General features: G+C 38.4%; 1 protein-coding gene across 1 annotated transcript in view; it reads right to left on the bottom strand.

Annotated features, from left to right (window-relative positions):
• Nucleotides 1-14431, bottom strand: part of syt7a (synaptotagmin VIIa) — a 228092-nt gene extending 213661 nt beyond the window's left edge. The window contains exon 1 of the mRNA XM_062993413.1: nucleotides 14183-14431. Within this exon, the coding sequence (XP_062849483.1) occupies nucleotides 14183-14216 (34 nt within the window). The 5' untranslated portion in view covers nucleotides 14217-14431. The remainder of the gene's footprint in view (nucleotides 1-14182) is intronic.
• Nucleotides 14432-14709: the final 278 nt, after the last annotated feature.

Genomic DNA, 14709 nt, shown 5'->3' with positions numbered 1-14709 from the left:
ACCTTAAGCATGTTGATTACAGTTAGTGAGCTGGTTGGTTATCGTTATAATATAGACAACAAACTTTCTTTCATTATGATCAAGCATTCTGGTATTATTTCCTTATTCTGATCATTCTGTGGCCAGATTCAACCTCAACAATTTAGGATGAACTGGGATGTCAATCTCATCAAACATCAGTACCTGACCTCAGAAATGCTGGTTTGACCAAATGGCCACAAATACATCCGGACCCAATCTTGTGAAGAAAACTTTCTAGAAAAGTGAAGGATCTTGTAGCCACAAATGGATGTGGTTACCTTCATAATAACACTCATACATTTGGAATGGGACCTTCAAGAAGCTTTGTCAGGTGCCCACAAATTGCCATTAAAATAGATAGTATTAAAAAAAAAAAAAAAATTCCCATGTTTCTCCCAATCTAATCTTTGCCAATTCCCCTATTAAAATTCTCTTGCTGCTTGTACCACCCCCACATTGGATGAGGATTGTACAGCTCAAGATCTCAGCAATGGTGGGCCAATGAATTAGCCTGCTGCACCCAAGTAGAAAACACTGATATGGTCATATTTTCTGCAGCAGACATCTAATATTCATGATAATTAAAAGATTTGCAAGGAGAGTCAATTTATTACTATACCTGTGTTTCATTTTATAAGAGTAAGTCTGGCTATAACAGAGCTTAAAATCAATGTCTCTTCTCAGTTATCCCCGTATAATAGCTGTCTGCAGGCATCCAATTACTGTGACAAGCCTGACTTTAGCCAATAATCTCCAGTTCAAAACCCCACAAAAACCAAATCCTGGGGCTTTTCTGGGTCATTCACAAAATATGGATGTATTGATGGGCCACTAAAACATTCTCATTTAAACAGTACCACTTAGAGCTGGAATAATACTGTAACACTCCGAGCTATAGATTTTTTATATTCCTTTGAGTCTCCCTCATTTTTCACATTTGTCTCTAACTCAGCATAAAAAATAGAACTACATGACTTCTGTCATCATCTCTGCTGCAGCCATGAGGTGATATTTCATCAAAACATGCATGCACACACAAACGTCCACCTTCTGTTCAGTTCTGAACAAGGGTCTACACCATTCTAAACCATAATCTGTCTGTAACAAATTAGCAAAAGCAATGTTATATTACAAATCCTGATACGACACATTTGTAATGATGTACATAGTGGAGTTGTTCAAGTGTATTCTATTAATGTTGTCATTATAAATTGCACTGACCAGAATGAAGGGATTAGTAACAGTGAATAATTACATTCTGCACTAAATTCAGTCTAATTGCTGTGGACTAGTAACATTTTCCTGGTGGTTGAGCAGTTGCTGTGTTTGTGTTTTTTGATATTAAACAAAGTCATATCATTTTACTGTCTGTATATAAACAAAACAGCATAAGTGGTAGAAAAACACGATCAAGAAAGAAGCAGTCTATAACAACACAATGTGAACTTAAAATGACTTAATTGGGATGAAAAGAAATGTAAACCTAAGACAAAAAGCTGCTCCGTTGTTGCGCAAGACAGATTAGAACTATAATTATATAATATACACTGATCAGCCATAACATTAAAACCACTTCCTTCTACCTTCTACACTCCATTTTATCAGCTCCACTTACCAAATAGAAGCACTTTGTAGTTCTACAATTACTGACTGTAGTCCATCTGTTTATCTGCATACTTTTTTAAGCCTGCTTTCACCCTGCGTTCATACCAGCACAACACACACTAAAACACCACCACCATGTCAGTGTCACTGCAGTGCTGAGAATGATCCACCACCCAAATAATACCTGCTGTGTAGTGATCCTGGGAGAGTCCTGACCATTGAAGAACAGCATGAAAGGGGGCTAACAAAGCATGCAGAGGAACAGATGGACTACAGTCAGTAATTGTAGGACTACAAAGTGCTCCTATATGGTAAGTGGAGCTGATAAAATGGACAATGTGTGTAGAAACAAGGAGGTGGTTTTAGTGTTATGGCTGTACATGCTACTGCATAATTGGGGTTAAAAACCAAATTACCAACTTTTAAGATCTGGAATTAATAAAAGGTGTGGCTATACAGGTAAAAAAATGAATATCACTGCAAACAGTTGTGTGCGTGTTTTCTACCACTCAAATTACAATCCATGTTTGCAGTGGTGTATAGTAACGAAGTAATAATACTTCGTTACAGTACTTAAGTAGTTTTTTTGAAGTACTTGTACTTTACTGGAGTATAAAAATTTTCAGCAACTTTCACTTTTACTCCACTACATTTTCTAAAGAAATTGTGTACTTTTACTCCGTTACATTCGCTGTATGTAAATTGGTTACTCGTTACTACAAAATGAAAGTTAAATGATGTGAGATGTGTGACTGACTGCACGCTGGTTTGGTGAATCTGCGCTTGTGAGTTAGACGGTGGTTAAACACATTAATGCGCATGTGCAAACGTTCTCTAAAAGCTATCGCAGTTTTCTAAAAGTGCGTCGTTCACCCAAAGACCCGCAAATATGGACATTTCAGAAGCTCCCCGTCCAACACACTGATGTAAGTTAACAATGATTAACAAAGTAAAGCTGCAGCATCAGCTGTTTTTTCGTATTATTAGCATTAACATTGTTCAGATATCTACCTACCATTTTTACCGATTACATTGAACCACAAATAAAACGTTTCACTAAATTTGTTTGGAATTCATTGACTGCAAAACTCATGAAGACACGTCCATTATTTTTAAAAACTCACAAATATTTCCTCAGATAACTTCTGTATTAGACCGGCAGATGAGAGATTCATGGTGCTGAGGAACATGCAGCACGTCTTTAACCCTTTAATCATCTCAACAAGAACTCAACTTATTCAACTTATTATTCATGATTTTTCAGCTGTTGGCTTCAAGTTAGAAATGGTGTTTTCTTAAAGTAAGAATACCAATATTTTTTAAGTTTAACACATGCCATTCAGTGAGTAGATGCAGCCCAAAAAAGATTATTTAAATACAGCTTATTTTACTCAAATATTTTGATTTAAATTAATGGTTGAACAGATCATTAAAGGGATAAAAGTGCCACACGTTTTGTTAAACTCTCCTGAGTTTTGCTTTAAATTAATTATGCCAAAATTATTTTTTTGTTATTGAAATATACTACCCAAATAAAAAAATGGGACAGTATAGAAAATGCAAATAAAATAGATGCAGTGTTTCTTACATTTACATCGACTCACATTCTAAAAACGTTGGAACAGGAACATTTAGGGCTAGTAATATGTTAAAAAAACAACTAAATAATGTCATGATTTCAAACAGGGGATGTCAACAATGATTATGATCATGAATTGACACAAATCATGTTCAGATGAAAGGAAGAAAACAGGTTAATTGTTAAGGTGGTTTACAGGCTTAAAAGAACAATCTTTATATTTAAATGACCGCTTCCATTTATACTAACAGCATTTACTTTTACTTCTACTTTTGATACTTAAGTACATTAAACATCAGATACTTTTAGACTTTTACTCAAGTAATATTCTAAAAGGTGACTTTTACTTCTATCAAAGTAAATTACTGGTAAGATACTTGTACTTTTACTCAAGTATGGCCTTCCAGTACTTTATACACCACTGCATGTTTGCTAGTGTAACGTGAGAAAATAGCAAATCCAAGAATATGGGCAGTTTTATAATGTATTAGAACGTATTAATACAGTGAGACTTTTATAGATTACTGTTAACAGTGCTACCCTACAGCGCTAAGCTTATTTAAATTAAGGTTAAATTAATGGTGTGAGTACTGAATCAAATAATGAAATATCATTTTATAAATGCAGTGCTAACTCAGTGGTTAAGGTACTGTTCTAGTAATTGTAAGATCCCTGCTTTGAGCCCCACCAGTACTAAGTTGCGACTATTGGGCCGTTGAGCAAGGCCCTTAATTGCTTTGATTGTAAATTGTCACTTTTGATAAAAGCGTCTGCTAAATGCTGTAAATGTAAATAATCATAAACCCAAGTGGTTTCATTATATAAAGTGCTTAAACGGACAAGTCAGTGTGTGTTTAGTCAATCAACATGAGTTCAGTGCTCCTCAAGAACAGGCCTGCTAAAAGCAGTCCCATGCTTAATCATTCCTTTTAATTGATAACGTTTATACACAAAGAACAGGTTTTGTGCAATTACCTCCACTTGAAAGTACACAATAGCCTTGTGTTATGGAAGTAAATGAATGACTCAAAGTAAACACAGCATTAATTAAGCAGGTTTTTTTCATATGGCTAACATACCTCCCATTTTCCATAACCTAGCTAAGTAAACCACACTGTACCTACAACAGGTGTGCTCATATGCTTTGGTGTAAAAATAAGTTTATTAATTATTTATTGACAGTCATAAGAGGATGTGGTAGTAAAAATAACAGAGGGAATTAATGATGGTTTAAAGGCCTACACCTTGTTCATATAAGACTTACAGCTTTACAAATAGTTATTTTTTACGAATCCTGACACACATACACTGATCAGCCATAACATTAAAACCACCTCCTTGTTTCTACAGTACACTCACTGTCCATTTTATCAGCTCCACTTACCATATAGAAGCACTTTGTAGTTCTACAATCTATCCACTCATACCAGCACAACACACACTAACACACCACCACCATGTCAGTGTCACTGCAGTGATGAGAATGATCTACCACCTAAATAATACCTACTCTGTAATGGTCCTGGGAGAGTCCTGACCATTGAAGAACAGCATGAAAGGGGTCTAACTAAGCATGCAGAGAAACAGATGGACTACAGTCAGTAAATGTAGAACTACAAAGTGCTTCTATATGGTAAGTGGAGCTGATAAAATGGACATTGAGTGTAGAAACAAGGAGGTGGTTTTAATGTTATGGCTGATCCGTGTACGTTTACAAAAAGTATATGGACAGCCACAAACACTGCTTGTAGAAGGGGTAATGCTGAAAAGCTCTTTCAATGACTTAATGTGGCACTGTGACAGAACATCTTTCTTAATGATTCAGTTTGTCATTTTTTTCCTCAAGCAAGAGTGTTGTAATTAAGTAAAATCACTTAGGAGTAGCTGTAGCGAAGCTGCAAAGTGGTGGGCCACATAAACCTAAGACTGAATTAGATTTAATTAGTTTTTATAGTTTGGGCACTTACAGCAGCAAATAATTTAATATGTAGTATTATACCTTTATGATGAACCAAATGTTAGGTCACTACGATACGAATACGAATCATTTATTGTCATTGCACATTGTACTTGTACACTTGCACAACGAAATTGTAATACAACCCCCCCTCTCGGTGCAAGAAAAAAACAGCAAACAATAAAAGTACTAGATACAAATAAAAATATTAAAATATAAAACAGTACTTAAACAAAACAGAAGCAGAACCGAAGCTATTGCACATGTCCTATTCAAATTAAATTAGAAGTTGCACATGTCCCATTAAAGTGAAATGAAGTGAAATTGCACAATACCCATTGAATGGCGCATGTTGTGTCACATGTTTGTGTTTAACATAGCTATGGCCCTGTTGTAAAAACTGTCTCTTAGTCTATTAGTCCTTGTTTTGATTTGCCTGTACCGTCTACCCGAGGGCAGCAGTTCGAACATTCGGTACTCTGGGTGTGTACTGTCTTTTTTAATTTTGTGTGCCCTCCTGAGACAGTGGGTGCTGTAGAGCTCCTTTAGTGATGGGAGAGGGTGCCCGATGATTTTCTGGGCGGTGTTGATGACCCTCTGTATGGCCTTCTTGTGTGCTGTGGTGCAGCTGGAGAACCACACAGAGATGCAATAAGTCAGCACACTCTCCACGGAGCAGCGATAGAAAGCAGTCAGCAGTTCTTTCTTCAGGTTGAGCCTCCTGAGGATCCTCAGAAAGTGGAGGCGCTGCTGGGCCCTCTTCACTACCGCCGAGGTGTTAGAACTCCATTGGAGGTCTGCGTCCATATGCACCCCCAGAAACTTGAAGCTAGGTACCCTCTCCACACACTCCCCATTAATCCAGATTGGTTGCAGATCAGACTTCCTCCTCCTGAAGTCTACAATCAGTTCTTTGGTCTTGGAGGTGTCTTGTGAGAAGCCTTCTCAGAAGAGTTGCCATTGTTACAGCTGAAAAGATCGCATTAATGTTTGTCTATTTTAATACAATTTTAAAAAAAATTTGGAAGTGGGATGTCCAACAAGCTCATAGTCAGGCACCCAAATACTTAAAACGTTCCATATAGTGTAAAACGCTGGCATGTCAGTTTAGTCAAACTGTCTTCATTAAGTCTGTGTTTATTTATTAATTTATTTAGGTGTTTTAGGCCCTGTTTGCACAGTGGTTATATTCATGGCAGGAGATATAGGTAATTCTCATATTTCAGTTTATAGTGCTTGTCGAGCATTGTTCTTTAGATGCGCTCTTTTAGACCAATTTTTCCCAAAAACTTGACTGTTTTCATTTTGGTTTAATTAATTTTTTCCACAGTCTTTGGTATTGCAATTATGTCTGTGACAAATGTAGTTAGTCATGCAGTGTAGAAAAAACTGTGCCATATACTGATTAATTTTGTTTTTAAAATGTGTTGGATGGATTTTCTGCTTGGTAACAATTATTACAGTCAGCAAATACTAAACCCCATACATAAAAGTAACGTTTTAAACCCATTTATAGAATGTTAAAATTATGATTGCATATGAATAAGTGTCCTACAGCTAGAGTGTAAGGTCAAGCCCTAAAAGCAAAATATGACATCTACACACAATTGGCTGAACTTTAATAGGGAGGACATGAAAATATTATTTCACGGTGACATTGGCTCACTGGGTGAGTGCTTGGTCACACAGGACTAATTGAATACTGTTATTTTCCTGTCCTATATGTTACTGATATGCAACAGTGGGGAGAACTGTTGTATGTGAGCAATATTAAATGAATAAGAAATTAAGAGTAGACGGGACTGTTTTACTGAATATAAATATAATCAGGTTTTTTGACAGTTAAAGTGCATGACCCCTTTAGATTGATCAGATTTGCATTCATCTTCAATATTTTTTTCCTGATCACAAACAAATGAGAAGAACTTTTAATAGCAATATAATAATATTAACAAATATAATAATGTTACCCAAATTTTGGTGGTTGCTACATGGTGATCGGGAGTATTTGATTAATTATTTTCAGAGAAATCCTCTTTCAGTTAAAGTATTTTGAATGGTGTGCTAAATTTATTATTTTGGGTGGTGTGTGTAATTTATTAATTGTTGATTTACTCCTGTGATTTGAATGTCATGGCCATATCTCCTTTGACTTTTGACCACAGGAACACCACCGACTACATTAATTACAGCTTTTGAGTCCTTAAAGCACAAAGCAGCTTTAAATGTGCCATCTTTTGTTTTGTATAAATAGCTCTGAACTGTTATAACAGAGATTTTGACATTTGTGGCAGCCTTTTGTCCCATAGAACACTGTTCTAGTAATTACTCTTTGACATTGAGGCACAGCAGTGAACTCCTCTATGGCAGGGGTGTCAAATCTTTTCCAAAAAGGTCAGTTGTGGCTGCAGGTTTTTAAACCAGCTGATTGCACTAATTGCATTTGTTTAAACGCTGGGTCTTGGTTGTTAAACAACTCATCAGCGTTCTCTGGTCTAGTTCCTACCTGTTAGTATGACAACCTGCAGCCATACAGGCCCAAGACTGGATACCCCTGCTCTACTGTCATATAAATATGTATAAATCATATGGTTTTTATACAAGGCTGTGAGTGTAAACTGACTTGTAATAATGAATTAAGGCTTAATATACACTACTTAAGACAAGTGGATATGACCAGTGATGAACATACAGTAAGTCTGATTCAGTAAACACAGCAAACTTGTGAACATGTTGTTGACCTTAGCTGATGCAATCCTTCATTTCATCTGCAAAGTTAGCTCAGCTGATAAGACACTAGACTATTAATAGGAAGGTCTCTGGCGATTTAGCTGCATTGGGACTTCAAACAGTCTTGTCCCCTTAAGGCCTATAAGGCCCTAAATTGCTTGTATTGCATTTACTTACAACTCACATTTCATGATCATCATTTAAATAAACCCCAAATCAAAAAGCTGCGTCAGTATGGAAAAAATGCATATTAAAAAATGCAGAGTTTCTTACATTTACTTAGACTTTTAATAAATTGCAGACAGTATGAATCCAAGATATTTCATGTTTTGTCGGGTCAACTTAATTTCATTTGTTAATACACATTCATTCCTGCATTTCAGGCCTGTGAAACATTCCAAAAAAAGTTGGAATGGTAAATTATTTACCACTTTGTACCAGCAGCTATGTCTTTTTTAATATGCAAAGCATGTGATTTTGCATTGTCTTGTTAAAAAATGCATGGACGTCCCTGGAAAAGATGTTGTCTATAGGCAGCCTAAGTTGCTCTTCAATCTCAATGTACTTTTGTTAATGCATGGGTGGTGGCTAAGTGGGTAGCACTATCGCCACACAGCAAGAAGGTCCTGGGTTCGATACCCAGGTGGGGCGGTCCGGGTCATTTCTGTGTGGAGTTTGCATGTTCTCCCTGTGTCTACATGGGTTTACTCTGGGTACTCTGGTTTCCTCCCACAGTCCAAAGACATGCAGTCAGGTTAATTGGCGATACGAAATTGTCCATGACTGTGATGAATCTTGTGTAATGAGTAACTATGGTTCCTGTCATGAATGTAACCAAAAGTATAAAACATGACGTTAAAATCCTAATAAACAAACAAACAAACACTGATGCTGTGTAAATTACACAGCCCCATACCATGACAGATGCTGGATTTTGGACTTGTTGCTGAGAACAGTCTAAATGGTCTTTTTCATCTTTGGGCCAGGGCACACGGTGTCTATTACCTCAAAAAAAGATCTGAATTACTGATTCATATGACCACAATACACGTTTTTACTGTGCGCACTGTGATCCTTTGCTTATGTGGTTACATCAGCTATTGATGAATGATAGTTCTTGATGCAGTGCCATCTGAAGGATCTGAGATCACAGTTGTTTAGCTTAGACTTGCGCCCTTGTCCTTTACAAACTAAACTTCCTCCTGATTCTTTGAATTGTGTAATGCCATTATACACTGTAGAGGGAGAATATGTAAATCCCCTTCAGTTTTTCTTTGAGAAACAAACTGGAGATCATCTGCTCATCTTTGATAAGGTTTTAAAAACTTTTAGGTTTTACTGCACTTGATCATAATCCTGGTAACCAACATTGTTACACGCCAAGAAAGGTCAAGGCTAATATAGGAACTGATTTGAGTCTGTCTGGCTCATTATTCTTTAACAGTTAACAGCTGACTTCTATCAATGACATTGACGGTTTAAACCATTTATTCATTGGAGGAATGTTACTGTAAAAATATTGGCTGTTCTGCATAAGTGTCATTTATTAAATTTTTTATTCATCTTTACAACACTTTATACTATTCAAGGTCACACTGGGTCCGAAACACAGGCACAAAGCAAGAACAGACCTTGAACAGTCTGCAGCACATTACACAAACACATTCATTAACACTCAAACATAAGACCAATTTACTGTAGCCAGACTACTAGGCATGTTTTAAAAGATGGATGAAAACCAGAGTACCTGGAAAAACCTATTTGGATGCTATGGAAAAAAAATCTTTATAAATACATTAATCAGATGTGAGGACTAACATGGGGAGATGTCACTGAGCCCCAAACACACACAGGTGACAGACTGAACAAAAGAAAAAAAAAACAATGTAGCATGTCCTAAACACAAGCTGGGTTACCAGAATAGCTTTAAAGCATTAGGGCAGAAAATCTGGGTCTTTAACTTTAGGTTTCCAACATCTAACAGGTTATGCACTTTCACCCCAATTTTCCTCTACTGCTGCAGACCTCCACTTCTGTCTGAAAAGGGCCGTAACTAACACAGTGTGCAGTAGCCAACCGCCTCTTTTCACCTGCACCAGGCAGGTTCACACAGAGAGTCATGCAGTGATCTCCATAATCCCTCATCCTTTCTGCAGGCGCCATTAACAGATAAACTAATTATTGTCTGCATAGGTGCCCAGCCAGCCAATAGCAGAGCTGAGATTTGAACTCTCGAGTTCAAAATGTCAGCACCAGTGGGTTAGCATGTTTTACCACTGCGCCATTTGAGCACCCTGTATTTTGTAAATATAAACACATTTACAGGCTCTCAGGCTGAGCAGCAGTGATTATGCTATTCTACTACTGCTGGGATCCAGTTTTTAAATCCTCAGTGGTGCAATCGGCTAGTCAGGTGTCTACATACAGACATGATTGTCTGAAAAAGATAAAGGATAAAGAAGTGGTAAAACATAAAAATAAAATACATTTAAATTTTGATGCTTGCAACATACTCAAAATAAGTAAAGGAACAGATGCATGTTTGCCACTCATCACTTGGCATATTAATTACATTTTGGAACGGAGAATCCTAATTGTTTCAGTTTTGGAAGTGTGTGTTCCCAAAGACAAGCTGAAATGTGTACTCATCTCTTCACAGCACATATTTTCTGTGTGTTTTGGTCCATCTGAGATAAGACTGGGTCCAGAGAACTCAGCAGTGTTTCTGTATAGAAGTGATGTCTGGCTCTCTCTTTGCATAATACAGTTTCACGTTACATTCGGTGATGCAGTGGCAGACTGTGACAAAGGTTTTCTACTCACAAACCCATGTGTCTATATTTATCACACTAGCAAGTCAATTTCTCAACTGAAAGCTAAAGTACGAAACACATGCACCAACACACATCCACACTCAGACTGAAACGAACAGCATAAACAGACACTAACTGCGTGGCAGTGATGTAACCGGCAAAACTATTAACTTTAATACTGACATGCTGTGTTGCTAGTGAAGCTTCCAAAAAGGGGTGTTATATTGAATTTGTGCAGAATGTTTACAGTGCATTACATTTAGGTGTGTCAACACCTTTTGGCTCATGTTGCTTCTGTTACATCAGGCAGTTGTAGCCGATTGGTTAAGGAACTGGACTAGTAATTATAAGGTCACTGGTTCAAGCCACACCACTACCAGGTTGCCACTGTTGGGCCCTTAAGCAAGGCTCTTAACCCTCAATTGCTTACAAAGTATACTGTCTCAGTATTGTAAGTCGTCTTGGATTAAAAGCTTTTGCTAAATGCCGTAAATGTAAATATGGAAACATATTTACAACACTTGTGAATATAGTGCTGTAGACTGGGAATCCACCTTGACAAGCCAATCTACTGTTTAAATAATATGCTTTCTTAACCTGAGAAATCAACTACCAGTAATGAAAAGCAAAATGTACTAATGCAAGTTAAACAAATAAGTGATGTAGCCAAATATTTAGTTTGTTTAATAATTAGGGCTAAGGCCGCTCAGGTGGCGCAGCAGTAAAAACACACGCTGGAACCAGAGCTGGATCTCGAATACATCGTATCGAATCTCAGCTCTGCCTGCTGTCTAAGGCTGAGATTCCACATGAACAACGATTAGCCTATTGTTTAGATATGGGCGGGACTAAGCCGGATGGGGTCTCTGTCTCTCATGACTGGTGCAATTACGACCTCTGCAGGCTGATTGATGGCGCCTGCACAGAGATGAGAGAAGAGTGCTCTCAGGGTGTGTCTCTCCAAACACAACGCTGAGCTGCACTGCACTCATTAAAGTGTAGGTGATAAGATGCATACGGCATGCTGCCCACGTGTTGGGGGCGTGGGTTAGCTTCATTCTCCTCAATCAGAGCAGGGATCGGCATCGGTGGAGAGGAAGCATGACGCAATTGAGCAATTGGACGTGCTAAAAAAGGGAGAAAAAGGGGAGAAAATGCATAAAGAAAATAAAAAATAATAATAATAATAATTAGGGCTAAAACATGAGGTTGTGAAAAAACAAACTGCCAACAAAACAATCGAAATCAAATCCCTGAAGTATTAAAATTGGTTCATAGAATGCATAGAACAACTCAATATGAAGAATTTAATGAGAAAAATACTGCGCACGCAGTATCAGCGTGTAGCTAGGGCTGTGTCTCAATCCGCACACTTGGCACACTATGTAGTCTATAGGGTGGTATTTGGAACACGACAGCTCGCCTCTGCTCCGTGTGCAGCCTAATACAGCGCGTCTCATGCTAAAATAGTGTGTGAATGCGATATTGCTCAACAATGTCATTCCTTGTAGCCTGTCATTTTTTCTCTGCCGACTCGCTCAAGTTTTTGTTCCTTTTTTGGGTGGGGGGGTAAGCATTCCTTATTTCCCGTGCTTACGGCTAGTAGTGAAAACGAAATAATGGGGATCCAAAATAAGAGAGCTGGTTGGCGCGTGGCCCACGTGACCGATCCGACGCGTCCCTGTGTGGCGTGACCCCGCCCACACACGCGCGCACAAAAATACGAGCGCGCGACCGCTCCAAGGTGGCAATCACTCCACCTTCAGACGCGCCGGGAATTTACAAAGAGCGCATTGTTATTATTGTTATTATTATTATTATTATTATGTTATTATATATGTTATTGTTGTTATTATTTATTAGCATTATTAATATTTTATTAATAGTAATAATTGTAATAATAATATCATTAATAATAATAATCATTAAGCATTTAATATTTAGTTGTAAAATGAGCAATCCCCGCGAGGTAAGCCATCACAATCTGTTGTAATTAGACAGTGCTAATTCAACATCCAGTGTACGCGCACGCATGGCAATAACAGGTAATAATACTAACTAATTGGTTCTTTGCTTCAGCCTTAACGGTCTAATTTGACTGTAATACGCTGGATGATTACATAAACCTAATTCGCCTCATCACGTTGAATGTGTTGGTAAAAAAAAAAAACACCAGCATCATCACTTCTATAGTAAATTCATATATATATATATATATATATATATATATATATATATATATATATATATATATATATATACATACATACATAGTATGGGACAGTGGTAGCGTAGTGGGTAGACCTCTTTCCACGTCTCTCTCCTTTTAGGCTTTAAATGGCTAGTGAGCAGCAGGTGTTGCTTGTCAAACCTGCCGCTTTCGCTTCTAATTGCAATTCCCTCGTAGGTTTACAGTCCGCCCCTAAACCCTGACGCCAATTTCTACTACTCTGTACTGGCACACCCCATTAAATCCATCCCTGCCTGCAATATATTAGCAGCAATAAATCTGCAGCTTGTGTCATATGGGGAGTTTACACAAAATCAAACAATGCAATCAAACAATGTCCTATCCATCTCAAAACTGACGCTCAATGGATAGCTCCATATGAGGGACAAGCTGTCCTATAGCTACAATTGCTTTGACCTTGTAATTTCTTGTCCTCTGGAGTATCATCTCACACGAACACAACAAATGAGCCACAAGTAGCAGGTCAGGTTTTCAATCGTTATGTAATCTATTCAGAAGAGCTTTACACATGACCGGGCTGCACATGACAATGTCACACAGGCATCAGCACCCAGCTGATGGAAAGGACTGAGAGGAGCTGTGTCCCTCACTAATGAAACAGGGAGGTAAAGAAATAACACCAAAAAAATCAAACCAACATTCTCTTAGAAGTAGGGTTTGGTTTTCTTTACAGTGCTCCCAGTGCCTGGGTTGACCTTCATTACTGAATGTTACACCGATTGTAGCCTGATCAATAGAATAATTCTGTAGCTCAAGTATAACAGCAGCAGTAGGAGCTGTACGGATTCCTGTTAACACAACAGTTTTCCATACAGTGCATCAACCAGTGGATAATGCATTTTTTTATGTATTTATGTATTTCCCCGTGTGATGGGAGTAAATACAGAAAGAGCATCTACACGCAGGATGTGACCGCATCAAACAAAATTAAGTTAAACGTTCAAAAAACTAGATAATTCGAGCTGCACGGATTTCTGTTAACATCATCAGTGTTCCATACAGCGCGCCATGCACTAAGTGTTACACTTCTTTTTTGTGCTTTATTTGTGTGAAATGTAATAAATCAGGGCTTAGAATGAAGGCAGGACTCTACCCTAGCGTTTAAGACAACTGGTCCAGGTGATACACAGATTCGTACTTACAGAAAGTGTGTGGAACTGGAATTAGTAACAAATGTACGGAATACCATGACCCTCTAACAGTAAACCGTACACAAAGCGGCTTACCTTTCACATGCTCCTCTTCTCTGTTTAGATACATGGCTTGTTGATTTGCTGCACGTTTACTCTTCGGCTGGTTATATTACTCCACCGGTGAGAGCTGGCATCCGAGTCTTTGCCTTTTTGGTGTCTCTTGGCTTGTTGCTCGGCGAGAGAACGCGCGTCCTTCCGAGTCCTCCAAGAATTGCGCGCAAGCAGGTAGTCAGTCAGTCTCTCTCTCTCTTTCTCTCTCTCTCTCTCTCTCTCTCACGCTCGTTCTCTCTCTCTTCGGGACTGCATACAAGGACGCGCTCCGTTAACACACTCGGACCCTCTTAGTTCTGTACCAGGCGCTCTCGGTCCCACTAACATTCGTTAAAGCTTTTTGCACACCTTCTTCTTTACATCGTCTGCGTGCGCAGCCAGGTTCTTCGGGGCGCGTGTGCGTGCACTTGTGTACGCGTGGAGTGCTAATTGAAGGGGCGTGGCCTCTTAACCCCGCTCACAACAACGTACAATTAGGCGCTGCGCGTCTCCCGGGTGAAGCTCCGAGC

This window comes from Trichomycterus rosablanca, chromosome 1 (genome assembly GCF_030014385.1).
Source record: "Trichomycterus rosablanca isolate fTriRos1 chromosome 1, fTriRos1.hap1, whole genome shotgun sequence".
NCBI classification, from domain to species: domain Eukaryota; kingdom Metazoa; phylum Chordata; class Actinopteri; order Siluriformes; family Trichomycteridae; genus Trichomycterus; species Trichomycterus rosablanca.
Note: the sequence above shows the minus strand (reverse complement) of the source record. Positions and strands in the feature narration are given on the sequence as shown.